Here is a 20,667-nt window from a genome sequence, read left to right as displayed (position 1 = left end):
ATTTGTCAGTACTCAGAATAGTTCTCTTTTCACTCTCGGCCAATTCTCTCAGGAAAAATTGATCCTTTTCCATGTGCATCAACAGTTTCAAGGTATCCAAGGCAAGTGTAAAACAATATTCTTGTTGGAATAGCTAGGTGAAATTTTTGGAATAATGAAATATTGTATGATCATCATATAAGAGCACAAGACCAAAAACATACTAAACATTAGATATAATTATATTAAAGCTAAGAAACCAACAAGACGCATACAAAGACTCCCTTTTGGTTCATGCATATACAAAAACCACAGCATGAACAAGATGGAGTGACACTACTACTATTACACACTCACATGACTCTCTAGATGACTCCATTAACTACTAGACCGACCTCTGCAAATGTCAAAAACACCATTGCAGGAGGCCATACCTGACATCATACATAATATATAAAAACCTAAAGATTACAACATTACAAAAAAAGTAAATACTACAAATTTTCAAAGAGCTGCCCAATCAATCTCGACTGAGGGGTACTTGGGTAAAAAGAAGTTTTCTGATTCATCGAACGATGGCTCAGCGAAATCCAAGAAAGTAATATCAGACTCAGGCGAAGATGATGATTCCACAGATGGTGCAGGGGATGATGATGATGAGGCTTCAATCTTGACGGTAGCATTCTTTGGATAGCTGAATTCTCCTTTCAATGAATCATCTATGGTGATTTCGGACTTCGATGTACAATCTTGAGATGAACCTGAATCCACTAAAGCTGCTGCTGCGGTTTTATTAGACTTTCTTGGCTTGGAATTAGATTTAGAACACAAGTCACCTGATTTGGGATTGGCCAAGCTTTGGCAAATGGCTTGAAGTTTAGCATCAACGGAGGAATGCAAAGGCTTGAAATCGGATAATTCATTGTTCAATTGATGCCTTAGATGCGGAAAATTAAGTCTAGCAAACTCTCCTCTTAGCTTATAAGCAGCTTTGTCATAAGCCAAAGCAGCTTCTTCAGCTGTATCAAAAGTGCCTAGCCAAAGCCTGGTTCTGTTCTTAGGAAGTCTAATTTCAGCAACCCATTTGCCCCAATGGCGTTGTCTCACTCCACGATAAAGCTTAGTGGATTTCTGTGAAGCACCACCAGTTTGCTTCATCGGAACTGGTTTCAGACCAAGATAGTTTGTAGAATTCAAATTCTTAGGATATGTGGAATTGGGTGTTAACAAACCTAAGCTCTGTTGCTGTTGTTGTAATTGTAATAGTAGTTGTTGCTGTTGGTTCTGGAATTGGATCTGAGCTTGGATTTGCAAGATCTGAGAAGGGGTAAGATGGTTAAGCCCAATTGAACCTGTTTCAGCTACACCCATATGGTTAAAACACGAATACCCTTGAGAAAACATTTGGGTAGTCGTTGATGGGATTGTGCAGAAATCAGTGTACAAATTGGGCTCACCAAAAGGATAGAAAGAAGAAGATGAAGTTGAAGGTGAAGAAGAAGATGGAGATGGAGAAGAAGGATAAGAAGAAGAAGAAGAAGAAGATGAAACACCTTTCATAAAAGGTTCAAGTGCTTTCATAAGTTCTTCTGTTAAAGGATCTGATAAAACTGAACCGCTGTTACTGCTACCGCTACTGCTGCTGTATATGTCTATAGCTGCTGCCATGGTTAATTATCAAAACACACACAAAAAAAGGAAAACCAATAATTCACAAAAAGTAAGCTAAATCACCTGTTTCTTATGTCAAAACTACAGAACAGGTAGAAATTTTTACAACAAAAAAGAGGTAATAAACTTTCTATAAAGTGATTTGTGTTAAAATCAAGAACCAAAAACCAACCTGAGGGATTCAAAAACAGACCCTACTGGTTGCTTGGACAAAGAAAACAATTAAAAAAGAGAACCTGGATCTCTGTTCTGGATCACCTGGCTTTCAAAACAAAAACACCCAAAAGGGAGTCTTGATTTTTGTATAAAATATGTGAAGGATTTTGAACTTGAAAATCTTTTTTTGAAAGACAGACGACAACAGAAAGGGATCTGAAGAAGCGGGATGTTAGAGAGGGGGAAGAAGGAAAGAAGAAAGTCAAATACACACACAATATTTTAAGGTGGCCTCACTGATTTTTTTTTCACTCTGAGGAATACTGAAGATTGCCTCTCAATTTAAAGACCTGCTATGTGCCTCTTTCTCTCTCTCTCTCTCCCATTATGTGCATTAATTTTCTTTTCCTTTTTCTCTTTAAAAAATAGTTTTTTTAATCTATATTTTTCATCCGTCCTAACCGTGGTCTATTTTTACCATGATCCCCTACCTAGTGGGAAAATATTCCATCTATTTCAGGTTGTATAATTTGAATTAAATTTGTAGATTACTTGTAATTTATTTTTAAAATTTATCGCTTTTTTTATGCGTAAGAAATTTGAAAAAAATATTTTATGATCAAATTAAATTGTGTATTCAAATTATAATTTTTACTTTTCGCATGAGAATAATTTTTTTAGGGTCGTTTGGATATGCGATATAAAATCAAATGATATGAAATTAAAGTTTTGTTTGGACATATAAATTAAATTTGTTAAGTTGCATTTTTTTTTATATAAATATGAAAACCTCACAAGTTGTGAAGACTTATCAAATTTTCACCATTCTTATACAATCTTATCAAATGAACAAATCATAGTTCATAAATAAGAAATCGAAATATTCTAAGGTGTCGCATTGATAAAACGATATCTCCATGTTTTATATTTATAAATAAATATTTACAATTACAAACTTTTAAATACACGTTAATATTATAAAAAATCACTAGTAAATAATTGTAATATCTAATGATTTTTTTAATATAATTTTTTTTACATTGTACGAACAATCTCTTTAAATCGAGCATAGATTATTTTTTTTCCAAAATTTTAAATGATATTTTTTTTAACAAAATATAAACTTTGAAATCTACTATAAAATTCAAAATGATGCGTTTTCAAAACCATTTCACACGAATTACCCTCTTTAATTTCAAATTTGAAGAAAATCCCAATTTGAAAGATTGGAGAAACTGACATCTTACCAATATAGGGACATTTTTTATACATGAAATACTTTTCTTTTAATTGAAATCTTAGCTACTAAAACTACTTTATACTTAAAAGTTAAAAGGATGAAATTTTTGTTATGCCGTTTATGCTCTTTTTAAAAAAAAGAATATTAAGCTTTGAACTTGAGAGGGAGAAAGAGGGGGAATATTTTTAAAGCATTAACTGAAAATTAAATTATTGTCAACAAATAGAGTAAAATTTTGTTGTTGTTAAATCGACCTTTATAAAATTACTTGAGATAAAATTAGATGAAGATTGGTGGAGTAACTTTGCGGCAAAAATACAATTAAACTGAGCAATTCCCCTGTCACATCTAGTTGGCACTGGGCCTTGGAAAAGTAGAAAGAGACCGGTAATAACCAGTCAACCTTATCGGCTACACCCACTAATGAGTCACCGCGTGTAAATGCACCGAACCAACCTCCACCTGCCAGTGTAAAACGCATTTTCCTTATCCTGACGTTTCAGCGACACATTGGCTAACTTCTCACGCATTTCAAGGGTGTTTGCAACTTTGACAAGGAGAGGTGAATTTGAAAACATAGGACAAAAAGCGCATTTGCGAGTAATTTATATGGCACATTTATTGGTCCTTCCAAAAACAAAAAATCATAAAATAATTTAATTTTGAAAATAAAATCTTACTAAAAATAATTTTAGCTACACAAATAATAAAGAATTATGTTAGATTACAAATTTTTTTAATTCTTTTTAAACTTTTACCAAATCAAAAGATATCAATAAATTGAAATGGAGTAAGTATTACAACAACCGCATCAACATATTTATTGTACTCCACAAAGTGTGGTGTGAAAGGGTTGACTGTGATAAACATTTTTAAAAAAAAAACGAAATAGTTTCAAAAAAAGTAATTAAAGTATAAGAAGTAACAAATAGTGATTAAACTAGCACATCGCAACATGATAAAAACTACAATAAAATAGAATAATCAAGGTACAAGAAACTACATGAGTAATGTTTAGACTACTAATATGAATAGAAAATAAGATAATGTACCAACACTTACTAACCTTCTATCTCAATTTATGTCATCTACACCCTCTCATCTAATGTCATTTCTTCGATAAGCTAAAACTTCGTCATGTCCAGTCTAATGACCTCCCCCAATACTTCTTCGCTTACATCTACCTCACATGAAATCATCTATCACCAATCCCTCACACCTCTGCACTGGGACATTTGTGCATCTTCTCTCCACACATCCGAACCATCTCAATCTCTCTTTCTTCATTTTATCTTCCGTCGAAACTACTCCCACTTTCTCCTTAATATCCTTATTCATATTTCTATCTCTCCTAGTATGCTCACACATCTACTACAAACATTCTCATTTCGACAACTTTTATATTCTGAAAGTGAAGAATTCTTGACTGATTAACACTTCGTCCTATATAATAAATTATTAATCTAATCACCATTTTATAGAACCTGTATTTAAATTATGGAGGCACCTTTTCAGCACATAAGACTCCGGATGGAGGAAGTATTATATTTGAATATGTTTTTTGAATATTTAGTACTTCACTATATAGTTAGTAGCGTTTGTTTGTTGGTTATAGTTATGCGACTATTAATCATACAAATATATATAAATATTATTAATAGTTATTAATATTTAAAATTTCTGATTAGTTATGCAAATATTATGTTGCATGTGAAAAAGAAAATCAACCAATCAAATATTACGGTATATAATTTATGCTAGAATAGATTTTATGGTAATAAGTCTCTTTTTCTTATTCTTGCAACCAAACAATGTATAAAGCTGTATTAATTATAATTAATAATTGATAACTCCTCTTGAATCAACAATCAAACGACCCTTAATACTTTATTTATTCCAATTTATATGACATCATTCAAATTTTAAGAATTAAATAAGTTATTCTTCGATCACAATTTTTTTCTATGTTTTTTAAATATTTTAAATTGTAAATATTATGATTTATTTTTATATAGTGTTCAAATATGTGAATTTTATTTCAAAAATTTATAAATAAATTATATTTAAATTCATAATTAAAATTAAAAAATTGACTCTTAAAATCTTAATAAATTAAAATGAGAAAACACAATCTCTTGACCTTTTATCACTTAAATAGAAGAAAATGATATTTAAAGATTATTTTTTTGTGCGTAAAAATAGAGATCTCCTCAAAAAAGAACATAAAATTTAAAAAAGTTTGTAAAAGGCAAAAAAAATAATCATTTCTCCCGATTAAAACGGAGGAGTATTTGTTAGAAAAGTTTTTTTTCTTGGGCGCACCTAAGGCCAAAAACCTTGTAAAAGGTGCATAAACCAATTTTGAAAGGCCAAAAAGCAATTCCATAAACTCTTTTTCTAAAGGTATCCAAATGTTAAAGACTTGTTAGACATTGAGATTTGAGTCTAGAATCAATGAGTTATTAGTCAATAGATGAGTATATTACTATATTTACATTATCAATTACGTACTATACAAAATAAAATATACAAAAAGGTACCCCTTGAATAGCTAAAGAGTCGTTTATTCCCTCCCCCTTGTAGCTTGACACAACAAAAGAATCATTCTCAATTCATACCAACTCCCATCTAACCAAATGCAGACTCCTATCTAATTCCGTCATTAAAATGGACATGTTACAAGGATGACAAATGTGGTAATAATGACCCAGAAATATTGTTAAATAAACCAGCTCTTTCTCATAATATTAGACATAGTAAAAGATAATGACGGAAATTTAGTATTAAATTCGAAGGCCAGGTTTATCCTTTATTTTTTAAAAAAAAAATTGGAAAATTGGATTAGTAAAATTATACTATTTTTACATATATATTTATTTTACAGTTCGCAAATACTTGCCTTAGTTTCAAGTCATAGTATATACATTCACCTCGGATAAAAGGAGCAAGTGTATCCAAATTACAATTAAATTTACCTATGGTGTAGCAAATAGATTAATAGTCTAGATTGACTTTTGGTTTAAGCATAAGTTAGAAATTCTAATTCATAATTTTTGATTTATTTTCATTATTTTATCTTAAAATCAAGTATTTAAAACTATTTTTTTAATTTATCAAAATATTTATAAACTATTTGAATTTAAAAATACTTAAAATAAGTCAATTCAAACAGGCACTAAGCAAAAGAATAGTGAATTTAAGTCGTTAAGTAAGAAAAGAACGAGCTTGAATTTCTAATTTAGTGTCAAAGTCACATGTCATGCACTGATTTGATGCACGCATTAGGTGAGAGCAATTAATTTTCCCACATTGATTGGCCTGAGACATCCAAAATTATCAGCGTAACTTGAACTTTGTTGTAAGTGAGACAAATGCAATAATAAAGAACAAATATCTTAAATCCGTTTGACAAGAAATAAATACGAGTGGGTATTACCATGATCACGAGGTAATTAGTGAATACTCGCCTGTTTCAATTTTAACAAATTAAGAAAAATTTATTATTAGTTTCAATATTATCCTTATCGCTAAATAGATATATCAAGTACTTTCTTTATTTTATATTAATTGAATTTCTAAAGTAATGCACACATATTAAAAAAAATATTTAAGGATAAAATTTGAATCATATTTTTTTCTCTATTACCCTTTTGCTTAATCAACCTCATAAATACAATTAAATGTAAAATCATAAATACAAGGAGTCCTTTATTGGAGTATAACTTTATAAGTAGTGTAGTTTAACCTTAGAAAATTACAAAATTTTATTAATGAAAAGGATAAACATAAAAGAAGTTTCAAACATTTCTTTTGAACTTTGGATAATTCAATTATTTTGAAAAATGAAAAAAGCTCTAAAAATTTAATTAATATGGAATAGAGAGAGTATTAATTATTAAAATGAAATTTTTCATAAAAATTTTCTTAAGTAGTGTCACTCAATATAAATCAAATATAAAATGAAACACAAGGAGTATATGATTAATTAGAAATATTTTCTGTGCTATTATTTGTTGTGTTTTGCTTTGTAAAAGTCAAAATATATAAATTTTGATTAATATTTTAAGATGTAGTTTTTTATCATATTAATATGAGAAAAAATACATTATATAATATTTTTTTATAATTTTTTAAATATCTAAATTTTAAATATTAAATTAATTTAATTTCTAAAAATTGTTTTAAATTAACTCTTGATAAGTAAAAATGAGTAGCAATAAAGGCGTGGTTAGGTGGTGGATGGGGAATAAGTCAAAGTACCGGCGTAGAAGGAAAGTAAATAGTTTTTTTTTTTTAAAATAAAATATAAAAAAAAGCAGTGAATGAGGAGAGTGGAGTGAAGAACATAATCATGTGGGCAGGAGAAGACAAGTTCTGAGAAAGACAATTTATCGTCAATTGCGGCGCCCATTGGATGGTACCATCTAGAATTGTGTGAAGGGCAAATTTCGTTTTATCACTCTACTTTCCTTATAATATAATGTGGTCCAGGTTCTTAACCATGGTTCACTTTGGCAGTGTAAGGTGCCGTTAAGCTCCAAATAATTTTTGAAAAATATTAAAAATAATAAAAAAAATTAGTATTTAATCATAAAATTTATTATTACTTAATAAATATATTTAACAAACAAGTTCTAGAAAAAATTAAAATTTGGATCAAGTTTTAATATTTAGAAAGTATTAAAAATTTAAAAATTATTTCAAATTTTTATATTTTATAAAGCACCACAACAAATATTTATCTGCTAACTTACTCCATTAAGTAAATAAAGATGTTTTTAACATGACCAATTAATTAACACCATTAAATAACATCTTTATTTATTACCTCTTTAAAAAAAATAGTTTAAATAGTTTGAGTGACAAGATTGAGAAAAATAATAATTTATATTTAATTCGATTAATGCATTACTCTTGCCCATATTGTTATTTTGTTGCTGTTGATTGTTATCAATTATATTATAAGTTTTTTTTTGATGAAACATGTTCATTATAAAATGATAACACAGACTTATGAGAATTTTTAATAATTTTTAGAACTTACGGGTACAAAATAATATTTTTTGAAACATTCAAATATTTTTGGGAAAATTTATGGCCAAACACATAGTGAAACTTTATCAAAATTTCATCTAAAAATAACTTGCCAAGAATATTTGGAAATTTGGGGTCAAACGTTAGCTTAGATAATACTCCCTCTATTCCATATTATCTGAATTTTTAAAACTTTTTTTTATTATTCAAAATAATTGAATTGTTCAAAGTTTTAAAGAAATGTTTGAATTTTTTTTCATGTTTATGCTTTGTTTTAATAAAGTTTTATTTTTCTAAAAATTAATGTTTACACTATTTATAAAGAATATTTATGATTTCACATTTAATTATTTTTATGAAGCTAAAATTTCCAATAACGAACTACTTATATTATTAGTATTTCATAAAATTCATTTTTTAACTTATCCATCTCCGTATCTACTCTTTTAAGCAAATTGAAAAGTGAAGCTTAATGCTCCTCGTGAAAATCTGACATTGGAAATCAAATGGACTTCTTAACTTCTGTTATGGTAGTAATTATTATAGGTAAAATACAAATTTTTTTTGAGTAATGGCTTAGAAATAAATAAAAGGGTAATAGAAGAAAATATGTTTTAAATTTTATCCTTAAAAGATTTTCTTAATATGTATGCATTATTTTAGAAATTCAGATAATGTGGAATAGAGTGAGTAATTTACTTCATTTCATATATTTGACTTCTATTCACTTAATATATATTTTAAAAATATATAATATTTTGAAATTTTAAATTTGACTATTAATATTTTATACAATTATATAATATTAAAAATAATATGAGGAAAAAATAATAAAATTCTCTTGATTTATTAAAATGGTCAAGTAAAATAAAATATTTATTTTTAATATAGAAATAAAATAAAATAAAATAAAATGGAGGTAGTACTTCGATTCATATTATATGATAATTTTAACTTTATATTTTATTTAAAATATTTTTTTTTGATAATTAGGAAGGTATTAACTTTTTTTCCAAATTTATTATTTTTTAGATTAGTGAATTTTTACATAATTAAGAAATCTAAATTAAAGATAGAAACAACTATTTTTCAATTTAAAAGTGTATCTTCCAATTAACATATTTCTACACTTATTAATTAGAGGCATTGTATCTATTAGTAATCTCCATTTCCTCTCACCAAATTTGGGGGATTCTTTCCTCTTTCTTTCATGGATGATTTTCTTCCCTTTTTTTTTCTTCCATGAACGTTTATTCGATTTCTCTCCAAATTCAACATCTTATGATTTGTATTCAGCTTTAAACTTTCAAATCTTAATACACATCATAATATTTAAATATGCATTCAGATCAAATGTCTTAATTTTAATGAATACAAATGATGCATTAGCCTTATAAAGGATTCCAAAATTTCACTCATTCACCAATGTGCAATATTTTAATTATCAATCCCCTGACGCTAGGATTCAAACATTTTTTATTTGTGATTTCATAGTCCGAAATGTGCGTGCTCATTATGGACTGGGAGTATTTCCACCTCCACAACGAATATGATTTTCTAAAGGCTTACATCTGACCTGACTTTGATATTACGTAAAAGTATGACACTTGAATTGTCTAATTCGACCCCAAAGCTACCTAATCATGGGAGAATTTCAAGTTCAATTTGGTCTCTAAATATGGTACTGAACAGTCCTCTTCTTATGAAATAATTTTTAAAATTAGAGTGAAACCTATGCGTGAAAGAGGGAGGGGTATTAGAGTAAATTAGAATTTTCCATTAATTGAGAAAGATGCTAATCATTATTTGAAGCTTAACTAGCCCAAAATTAAATCTCTCGCACCCAACACCAAACAAAACTCATTAGACTCAATCAGATAATTGAAGCTTGAAAAGGCCAAAAATGAAAGCAATCAGTGAAAGAGCTAATCATGTTTTATTTGATCCAGTTTTTCAATATGAATTTTAACAATTCTTACTTTATGAGTTAGTTTTTAATGTTAAATTGAATTAAATATCATATCCTTTATGGAATTTGTCTTTTCATACACTATATTACTTAATTATAATTGATTAATCTGTATTTTATCTCAATCATCAATTAATTATGTTTCAACTTTCATTAAACTTTTGAATTGTTCAAACTGTCCGTAGTTTTCAAATGACAACAATTTTAAAGAACTTTTCAGTATAAAATAACAGTGATGATTAAACTTAACCATGGTTGTTTTTCTTATTGATATTTTATTTGTATTCTCTTTCAAAAGTGAAATGAAGAACGTGATTAATATCAATATTTGAGATAGTTCAAAATCATTCCACAATTAATTAAAAGTCTCGAATTCAATCTCTAAAAATATTTTATTTTATCGATAACACTGTCCTTGAAATGAGCACCATCATACATAAATTAAATTTAGTCGTGTGCAATGCAATTAATAAATCTGTAATTTATATAAATTTCACAGCGTTAGAGTTAATTACATAATTTACCTACTCTTTTTCAAATAATAAAAGTCTCATAAATTTATGGATTTTGATACATCAGACATCCAGATACATAAAAGAGGAATGTATTTGAGAGTGGAGGGATATATTAGAGAGCCGATAATGAGGACATCCAGATACGTTAGGGAAAGATGTATTTGAGAGTAGAAGGATGTATCCGAGAGGAGAGGGATGTATTAGAGATGAGAAAGATGTATTCGATATGAAAATATGGATATATCAGCGAGAAATTTTAATTTTTTTTAATTGATAGAAAATTTTAGAGATTATAATAAAATAAGATTTGTATTTGAAAAATAAATAAATTATTTTTCCTTAATAAAAAGAAAAGAAAACATGATTAACTATGGGTTAAGTCAAACCTTATGGGCCTTTTGGAGATACCCGCATGGGTTAGGGATAATGTTCACACGATCCTCCCAAGTTTGCGTGAGAATGAAGCATTGCGAGAATATAAAAAAGTGGGCCCATTTATCTCCTCATTGTGTGATGGAAAAGTGAGTGGGTCCCATGATGAAAGCCATCCGACGTCGTTTCTTACGTGGATGCCACTTCGTTGCCACGTTCCTCCGCATCTATCCAAAAAGTATGCATTTACACGCACATAATGCCAATATTTTCTTCTCTTCCCTTAAACGTAACACATATTTCTTTTTTTTTCCTGGAAGGAAAAACTACCAAAGTAAACACATATTTCCCCCAAAAGGAAAAAAAAAAACAGGTTTATGTTATATAGTGCTTGTGTGGAGAGAAAAGAAAAACACAAAGAGGTGTAAAAAAATAGGATATTTTTTGATAAAGAAGCATAGGCATCATTTCTTTGAATGTATGAAAAAGAATGCATTTGACAAGATGCCGGCAGATTGACCAAAATATAAAAATTGTAAGTCTCAATTATTTGTGCCCATTCGAAAGAATTTAGTATTCAATGTTTCAAAATATTTGATCCATATTTATACGATATATTTATTTTAAAAAATTAATTAGAAGTATAATTTATTAAATTATCTTTATTAGTGATGTTTTAGAGCTTTAAATTTGATTGTTACTAACGTTAGTATAAATATAAAAAATTATCTTGATTTATTAAAATGAATAAATAAAATAAAATATTTATATTTGCTATCGGGACTACATAAAATGAAATAGAAGGATTAACTTTTGAATTACTTATTTATGCAATTTACGACTTCCTATATAAATGTGAATTCGATAAAGATAATATGATTCTGACGTTGAACAGAAGTAATTATAAAAATTAGGTGTATTATATTATGGGAATCCAAAACCAGTTAATATTGCTTGATGATGTTTAATGATGCAACTTATTCCTCACTTACTGTATTATATCTTTTATTGTTTTATTTTTATATATATTTTTTGCCTTATTCTGGATCCGAAAATACCATAGAGTTAATTCAAAAATACATAATACATAATACATAAATATAACTTTTAACAACTGACAACTATGACCTCTAATTTTACTAATGCACAAGTAGGCGTTTTAACAATTCAAAATTTGAACAAATAGACATATTCGTTCTACATGACAATTTTGTGTCCTACGTGACGTCCTACATGTATTGTGTCACGTATGACATGTGTGTCTACTTGTAAGCAATTTTAAGATATTTGTTTTCCAAAATATACCAATATATAAGATCAATAATTATATGAAAAATGATTTAACACACGATGGCGATAAGATCGTCTTGACCATAAGGCCATTAAAGCAATTGCTTGGAACTCCAATTTTTTTGGGGCCTCACTTTTTTCAAAGATGTATGTATATGCATATATGTTGTTAAAAAATATCATGTATTGATAAATTTGAAAAATACTTTTTGGGTAGAAAATATAATAATTTTTCACCTCATTCAATATAAGGATCAGAGCCGTCTCAACAGGTCTGGGGCCTAAAGCCAAACTTCATAAATAGGCCTTAATTTTTTTAGTTGACATATATAAATTGAATAGTTATAACATGTTCAATGTAATCCTACAAATGAGGTCTGAAGAAGTAGGATATACGTGGACACTATGAAGTAACAATATAAACAATGTAAATTTTCATTGAAAATATATATAATATAAAGTTAGAATAAATAAAACCTGATTCAAAAATTTGAAATTTTTATATAATGATATCAAAATAATATTGCGCTGAATTTGATAAGTTGATATAATGATATTAAAATAGTATTGGTTAGTTTTAGTGCTTGAAATTTGAAGAAGATACCAAAAAACAAATTTGATCTCTTTATAAACACATTAGTGATAGATTTTGCATAATATATAAGGTTTGACCTTTTGAGAGACTCTAGAATATTCAATAATGCGAGAATAAAAATAGTGAAAGAGGAAATAAAATTAAATATAAGAATAATAATGTTGATTCATGATAATCGTCATAATATAAATGAGACAAAAAAATAGATAGTCACCTAAGAAACGATGCTGCAAATTACCAACACTATTCCATTCTGAATTATTATATAAGATATGTAAAATAAATAATACTCCTCTGTCTATTTTTATTTATCCATTATGGACTTGACACAACTCTTAAAGCACAGTAAATAAAATAAAATTTTTATTATATCAGCATATACCTTAGTAATAAATTCAATGTATATTTTTTTAAGCCACCTCAGTGGTGGATGTTAGGTAGACCCCTACCTGTTCATTACCAGGTTTTTCTATTTCACTTGATTATTTTATGAACAATTTCAATTGAAAAGGTGATCCTATCAAATAATTTTCATGATATATGTGATAAGTGCCTTTGGTTAATGCATATGTGGAAAGCTGTACCAAGGTTTGACTATTGAGAAAAATATATTTATGGCTCATAGTGTGCAGCTTTGATTGATTCAATGGCCTCGATGGACACTATGCAATTGAGAAGGGACCTGTGAACGAGACACTACTTGAGGCTTACTTAGTGAAGGCATCATGTGGCAAGTGGGGGTCCGGAATTAGTGTTTTGTTAGAACTCGTAAATAATTTGTTTCAAAATTACGATACAATCTACATAAAAATCCAGGTGATCGTCATGACTTATAATAATACAAATCTTTGCCTATCCATTTGAATTTCTAGTGACCGTCCGTAAAATTTCATGAATTAAAACATACATTGAATGATCTCCATTAGTATAGAGAGATCGAGATAAAGAAAAGAAAAAAGAGGAGAGCTTTTGGGAATTAAGGAATAAGCAAGTCAATAAGATCAAATTATTCTTGTTGAACATGTTACTAATCACCAAGTCCTTCTATGAAATGAATTGTTACATTTAAAATTATCTATATAACTATGCTTAAGCTAACCTCGTGCTGTGCATTGGTCAGTTTGGGTCCGTTTTATATATTTTCGATTCGGTTTATCGATTTTTGATTTTTAAATATGCAAAATCGATAACTATTCCAATAAGATATGCCATCTAAGCAAGGTCTCTCCGCAATTGGCTGAATATGCCTTGTACTCAACAAAAGGCAGAGCAAGTGTAGTATCAGTACACAAAAACAACAGCGTACTGGTACGATCATGCGGTTAGCCATTAAGCGGATCATAGACAAGTAAATTCAACATAACAAACATATACATATACAAAATAAGTCAACCAATCTCATGTTCAACCATATTCAACAAGATCACAATTCAATATCTTCATCATTGCCATAACTTCACACAAGGGTCCTCTCAGGGGACCTACAAACAATCAATTTCGTGTCGAAATGTAACACTCGATTCAAATATGTGTCGGAACGTGACACCCGATCCCAGTCATGCAAACAACCACAATCACATTCAATATTCAATATTTTTATCACCAAGAACAAGCTCATCACACAACAGGGCAGCAAGTGATTATTTCACATATAATCTAGCATGTTTCCCTAGTCATATACACATATGCATATCATGAAGCAATTTAACAAGTATATGAAACACATACGGGAAACAAAACCATCACCTACCTCAAATTCACGCTCCAACAACCTTATAATGCAAAAGCTTTCCCTTTCTGGGTTTGTTCCTCTCGTTCTTGGTCTAGAAAATAATAAATACATATAAAGGACCAACACCATGGATTAACTATCATGAAATATAATACAATTCACATCCTAGGCCAACCGCATGATCCTAATCCCACCCTAGGGCTATTTTCCACCATTAGTTTTTCAGTTCAAACCCTCTCCTACTGATTACCAACCATAGTTTCTAGGTTCTAGGAATCAAAGGATGAATTCAGGGAGTAAAATTCTTACCTTAAGTGTGGAAATCCGTGGAAAATTGATGAAAATCACCCTCGGTCACCTCCTGAAGTCTTAGATACTATTTTTGCAGAAAAAGACTATTTTTGGGTTTTTTTTCCGACTAAAGTCGCATTTGCCCTACTCTGGCAGGACCATCCCGCTCTAGCGGCCCTGCTCTATCAGGACCATCCTGCTCTGGCGGCAGTAATCCCGCTCTAGCGGGATAGGCAGATACAAAGAGCTCGCAAAGAGTCTCTAAGTCTCCTTTTTACAACATACCCTCTACTCAAGACGTATTAAAGTGTACCCTTCACGCCAAATTCGATTTCGGGAGTTTTTTTCTCCCGAATGCGATTTCGCAAAGTTGTAAATATTTTGTATCGTCTTGGCTATCATCTTATCTTAATAAATCAAAGATTCTATCTCCCACTATTCACTAGGTCACCCTAGACTTCACTTGACTTTGAATTCGTTCAAGTCTGGCCTAAGCTAAATTTTATCGAAGTTAATACCCAAAGTTTTCTGGCCCGAAATCCTTCCCCATTGGCCTATTTCTAACGATGGGGACATGTTGTTATAATATTTACCAATTTATCCATCACTCATCCTCGAGTGACTAACTAGGGAAAATAGAGCTAAAGTAGAGATAGAGTACTACATCTTTCGGCAAACAGTTGAAGACACTTGTCTCACATGTCCTTTTCAGTCTCCCAAGTATCTTCCTCTAACAAACAATGTTTCCATTGTACTTTAACCATATTAATCTCTTTATTCCTCAACTTTCGGACATTACAACCAAGGATTGCAATCGACTCCTCCTCATACTGGAGTTCCTTGTCTAACAACACCGCATCCCATTTAATGATGTATTCCCCATCCCCATGGTACTTTTTCAGCATCGATACATGGAAAATTGGGTGTACCCAAGAAAATTTAGGTGGTAAGTCCAATCTGTACGTGGGCTTACAAGTAATACAATGGCTCCTTTCAGAATTGAATTGTCGAACCCAAAGGACTTTAATCAAGCGTGAGTAACATTTCCAATTGACTAAATTGTTCACCTGTGTTGCAAAAAGTTGATTTCAATTATATTGTCTACTAAGTTATTAAAACTACTATTAAGAAATAATTTAAAAATTCAGTGAGTTGTGATCAAATGAGTAAATAATTCCAGGGTTGTAGCACTTGCAAATTTCAAATCTAACATGCTTCACTTTGCACTTAATGGGTCTTTCAATTATTGATTTACAAGGGGTATTTTATAATTATGGTCTCTCAACCTCTAATTTCCTACCTATATTGACAACCTAACTACATTGTTGAGTGATGATAGGCATGAACCAACACAGATGATTTAATCCTATCATCCTGTCTAATAATCAAGTATGGTGTATATGTATGTGTCATGGAATATCCTATACACAAATTATCCTAGGCAATTCTAAAATAAACACACTCCATATATTCTAGTGTTCTATCTCCTTTTCGTCTCTCGAGTTTCAGATAGACAACTAATGTATTTTAATATTGATCAGACATTAAAATAGTATAAATGAGAATATAAGAGCAATTATATGAAAGATACCATTTTAAACCAAAGCAAACTATGTTAAAACCTTCATCGTGTGGTTACAATCCTAGAACTAGGGATTTTAACCACTCATAATGTTTGAAAGAATCCAAAACATAATTAATAGCATAAAAACCTACTTACAAATGATAGAGAAGAAGAAATAAAATCCTAGTAGAGTTTTCCTTTCGTCTTCCTTCGTCAAAACGTCAAATAAAAACTGAATGTTTTAAATTAAAATACAAGTAGACTATTTATAGCCTCAAAAAATATGAAGTTTAAACCCCTGTAGTGAAGTGCGCGATGCGTAGATGTTTCTGCATAGTGTAATGTTGCATTTTCTTCTTCGACAATTTTTTTCTATTAGAACCAGGTCCGCGATGCGGACCTAGTGCTTACTCCTCTATTTAGATAAATAAATTCCAAGTGTTAAAATTAAATGGCCGGAGTTAACTGCGCGATGTGGACACCCTTTAGCATGGTGTATTTCCTTCACAATTTTTTCCAACTTCTCCTTTAAGCTCCACTTTCAATCCAATCATCTTTTGAATGTCCATTCTTCCTCATTAAGCCCTGAAAGTGCCTAATCATGTTGGTTAGCTATATTCACACACAAGTATTCTAAAAATGAATTAAACTATAAGAATTTTCTCTCAAACTCTACTATGAACATGGGTTATTTTTGCTATTGGATGCATAAATGCACCCAAGATTACCACCCAACACTTATAGTTTTGTTCGTCCTCAAACAAACTCTCAATTCTATGCGCACAATAACACTCATCATGCATGTAAAGCAGTCCTATTAAACCACAGTGATTTCACAAATAGTTTACTTTCATAGAACGCTGTCTTCATTCAAACATTCGACTGACCCAAAATGACCTAACCTCCAGAGTTGACTCTGACATGCAGAAAACTCACATGAATTGCTAAATCAAAGCTCATTTAAGATGACCATTATTCTACTAAACAAGTACCCTCACAAAGAAAGAATTACCCATATATTCTCACTGTTACATCCGATGCCAATAACAATGGGTATTAAGCAAAATTTGCTCACTCTCTCAAACGAAGTCACAAGTAACTCGAGATAAACCATAGGTTTTCCTTAGTGTATATGTAGCTCAATTAAGGTAGCTAAGAATTAAGAATCACTTGGGGATTTTTTCGGGTTGTAATGTAGGCTAGGGGACGGATAAGTATTAATATGAACATGTATAGTGACTAGGTTCCCAAGCGCTTTTAATACACTACATTTATTCATTCCATGCAAGTACTTCATAACCTCATTCTCACAACTTTATTTTTTCTGTAGCTTACCCTTTCTCTTTTCAGCTCACTTATGTGTGTAGGGAATGTCTTTTTATTTTTACTTTTTTTTCTCTATTTTTTTCCTACACAACCACAATGTAGGCGGATTTATTTTACCTTTCAAAATGATTTTCTTTCCTAACACAAGAGTTTATTTTATTTTTGCACCAATGGCTTTACTCTTCGTAACAAAAGGTTGTAACCCCCCCTCATTTCTTTTACTTATTCTTTCCTAAAGCTCTTAGGATTTTTGGATCAAAATTATGGTCTAAGAAAAACATGGGAATAGGCTTCAAACAAGGCTACCAAAGAATCAAGTCAAGGCTCAAAAGGGCTAACTATGGCATTGCATCATGGTGGGTTTCTACAATTAGTCATTTTGAACTGAAGCTACTAAAGAAATGCCTAGATCCTTTTTCTAATTCTAACCTTCCTTTATTTTCGCTACACAAACACACTAAGGGAGTTCTAGCAATCAAGAGTAACAAGGACTGCACAAAATCAACCTCTCACACACATGGTACATGCTTAATTTAAGAATGAAAACTTTCATGATATTTTAACCCAATCAATCACATGAATTCTAAATTAAGCTTACATATTCAAAGTCTAACAAAAGAGCTATAAGTGTCTTGACTCAGTTAATGGTTTCTTTAATTACATGCTTTTCAACTCAGTTGCTAGCTATTTATGCAATCCTGTGATTTAGCAAAACACTTCACGTACACGTTACCACAATGACAATAAAAAAAGAAAATATCATCTATGGATTTTGCTTGAGAATAGAAAATTTTGAGAGTTGAAGAGGTTTAGTTCGATGGTGGGGTGGAAAAATAAAGGTTAAAGGGGGGGGGGGGGTTAAGGTTACAAATAAAGTAGGGTTAGATTAAAATAAATAAAAATGGGTAAAGCCTGTCTTTTTTACTGAAGCTGCTCGAAAAACTCCTTAGGTCCGCGATGCGGAGATATCACAAACTCCACTATTTAGTGCGCCAAAATTGTTAAAAAATAAATTTACATAGGAATAATCTAGGTCTGTGACGCAAACCTGGCACACACTTTCCTTGGACATAATTTTTCCAAAAATTCTTTGAGATATACCTGGGCCAAAGTTGAAAGGAGAGGGAGTAAGTCCACGATGCGGAGATATTACGGATGCTATTGTTTAGATATCGTCTAAGATCTTCTTTTTTTATTTTGTTTTTTTGTATAGTAATTATAATATCCTAATTATAAAATTTTAGTGAACTAAAAAAATCCAATTATAACCTGTGGCTAAAAAAGTTTTACACTACCTCACAGGTTGCCTCCCGTGTAGCGCCTGGTTTATAGTCGAGGCACGACTTAGCTCTAGATTCATTCATTCTTGAGCTTAATTTTTTCCTCTTCATGATCGACATTTTGCCCAAAATAGTGCTTCACTTGTTGGACATTTACTACAAACATGGTCGATTTAGTGCGATACCATAGGTCCACGGCTCCATGTGCTGACATTCGCACCACCTCGAATGGTCCACTCCATTTCAATCGAAGCTTACCTGGAAAGAGACGCAAATGAGAGTTAAAGAGTAATACCTTTTGTCCTGGCTTGAATGTGCGAGTGACAATGTGCTTGTCGTGCCATCTCTTCGTCTTTTCCTTATACAATTCTGCATTCGCATATGCGTGGAGTCTGAATTCTTCCAGTTCATGAACCTTATCCATGAGCTTTCTACCTGCCATCTCTAATTCTAGGTTCAGCTTTCTGATTCCCTAATATGCTTGATGTTCTAGCTTTATCGGAAGGTGACATGCTTTTCCAAATTCCATATAGTACGGTGAAGTTCCGGTTGGTATTTTGTACGCAGTCCGGTAGGCCTAGAGCTCTTCATCTAGCTTGATGGCCCAGTCATTTCTTGTAGCATTGACAATTTTCTGAAGGATTTGCTTTACTTCACGATTTGATACTTCCACCTGTCTGCTAGTTTGGGGATGATATGCTATGGCGACCTTATGCCAGACACCAAACTTAGCTAACAGATTCTTTATCATTTGAAAATGTCACCAAATCTTGTGAAAATGTTCTTCTTGAGGAAGCGACTTACCACTTTAGAGTCATTGGTTGGCAAAGCAAAGACATCGACCCATTTAGAAATGTAATCTACCTCCACCAGTATGTACTGATTTCCATTTGACGGTGGGAAGGGACCCATGAAGTCTATTCCCCATAAATCAAAGATCTCTACCTCCAAGATGTAATTCAACGGCATCTCATGCCTTCTCGATATGGTGACCATCCTTTGGCATTGGTCATAAATTTTGAAAAAACCTACAATATTTTAAATAAATTAGGCCAAAAAAACTAGACTGCAATACCTTATGAGCCGTGCATTCTCCTCCAAGATGTCCACCGTTAGCAGATGAATGGAAACTTTGTAGAACCTATTGGACCTTGGATTCAGGCATACATCTCCTTATCATCCTATTAACACCTTGTTTGAACAAGTAAGGTTCATCCCATATATAAACTTTGCTTCATACATTAGCCTCTTCTTTTATTGAGAGTTTACTTCGGGGGAAACACTCCACTCACTTTGTAGTTTACAATATCTGCATACCATGAGAGTTCTTTGACTTCTAATGCCAACAGGTGCTCATCTGGATATTCTTTCTTTATCGACCTTTGTGCACCTATATGTGATGAATCCTCTAATTTGGATAGGTGGTCTGCTATTTGATTTTCGCATTTTTTTCTATCTTTGAATTTTATATCAAATTCTTGGAGCAACAGGATCTATATGATTAATCTGGGTTTTTCATCCTTTTTGTTGAACAAGTACTTGAGAGTTGTATGGTCAGTACGAACAATCACTTATGTACCTACCAAGTAGGAGTGGAATTTTATCAAACGCATAGACCAATGCAAGTATCTCCTTCTCTGTCACAGTGTAATT

At 30.9% G+C, this 20,667-nt stretch overlaps 2 protein-coding genes across 2 annotated transcripts; both read right to left on the bottom strand.

Annotated features, from left to right (window-relative positions):
* Positions 1-200: 200 nt before the first annotated feature.
* Positions 201-2,138, bottom strand: LOC129902536 (ethylene-responsive transcription factor RAP2-13-like). The gene has a single exon (XM_055977838.1). It carries the CDS (start codon positions 1,645-1,647, stop codon positions 484-486), a length of 1,164 nt encoding a protein of 387 aa, XP_055833813.1. The 5' UTR covers positions 1,648-2,138; the 3' UTR covers positions 201-483.
* A 16,952-nt stretch (positions 2,139-19,090) lies between these two features.
* Positions 19,091-19,456, bottom strand: LOC129891854 (uncharacterized). The gene has a single exon (XM_055967335.1). It carries the CDS (start codon positions 19,454-19,456, stop codon positions 19,091-19,093), a length of 366 nt encoding a protein of 121 aa, XP_055823310.1.
* Positions 19,457-20,667: the final 1,211 nt, after the last annotated feature.

This window comes from Solanum dulcamara, chromosome 1, assembly GCF_947179165.1.
Source record: "Solanum dulcamara chromosome 1, daSolDulc1.2, whole genome shotgun sequence".
NCBI lineage: Eukaryota > Viridiplantae > Streptophyta > Magnoliopsida > Solanales > Solanaceae > Solanum > Solanum dulcamara.
The sequence above is the reverse complement of the archived record's forward strand: the minus strand, read 5'-3'. Positions and strand labels throughout refer to the sequence as shown.

Excerpts from the sequence above, each read along its gene's own strand:
- LOC129902536 (XM_055977838.1), bottom strand. The coding sequence starts at position 1,647 with ATGGCAGCAGCTATAGACATATACAGCAGCAGTAGCGGTAGCAGTAAC.
- LOC129891854 (XM_055967335.1), bottom strand. The coding sequence starts at position 19,456 with ATGGCAGGTAGAAAGCTCATGGATAAGGTTCATGAACTGGAAGAATTC.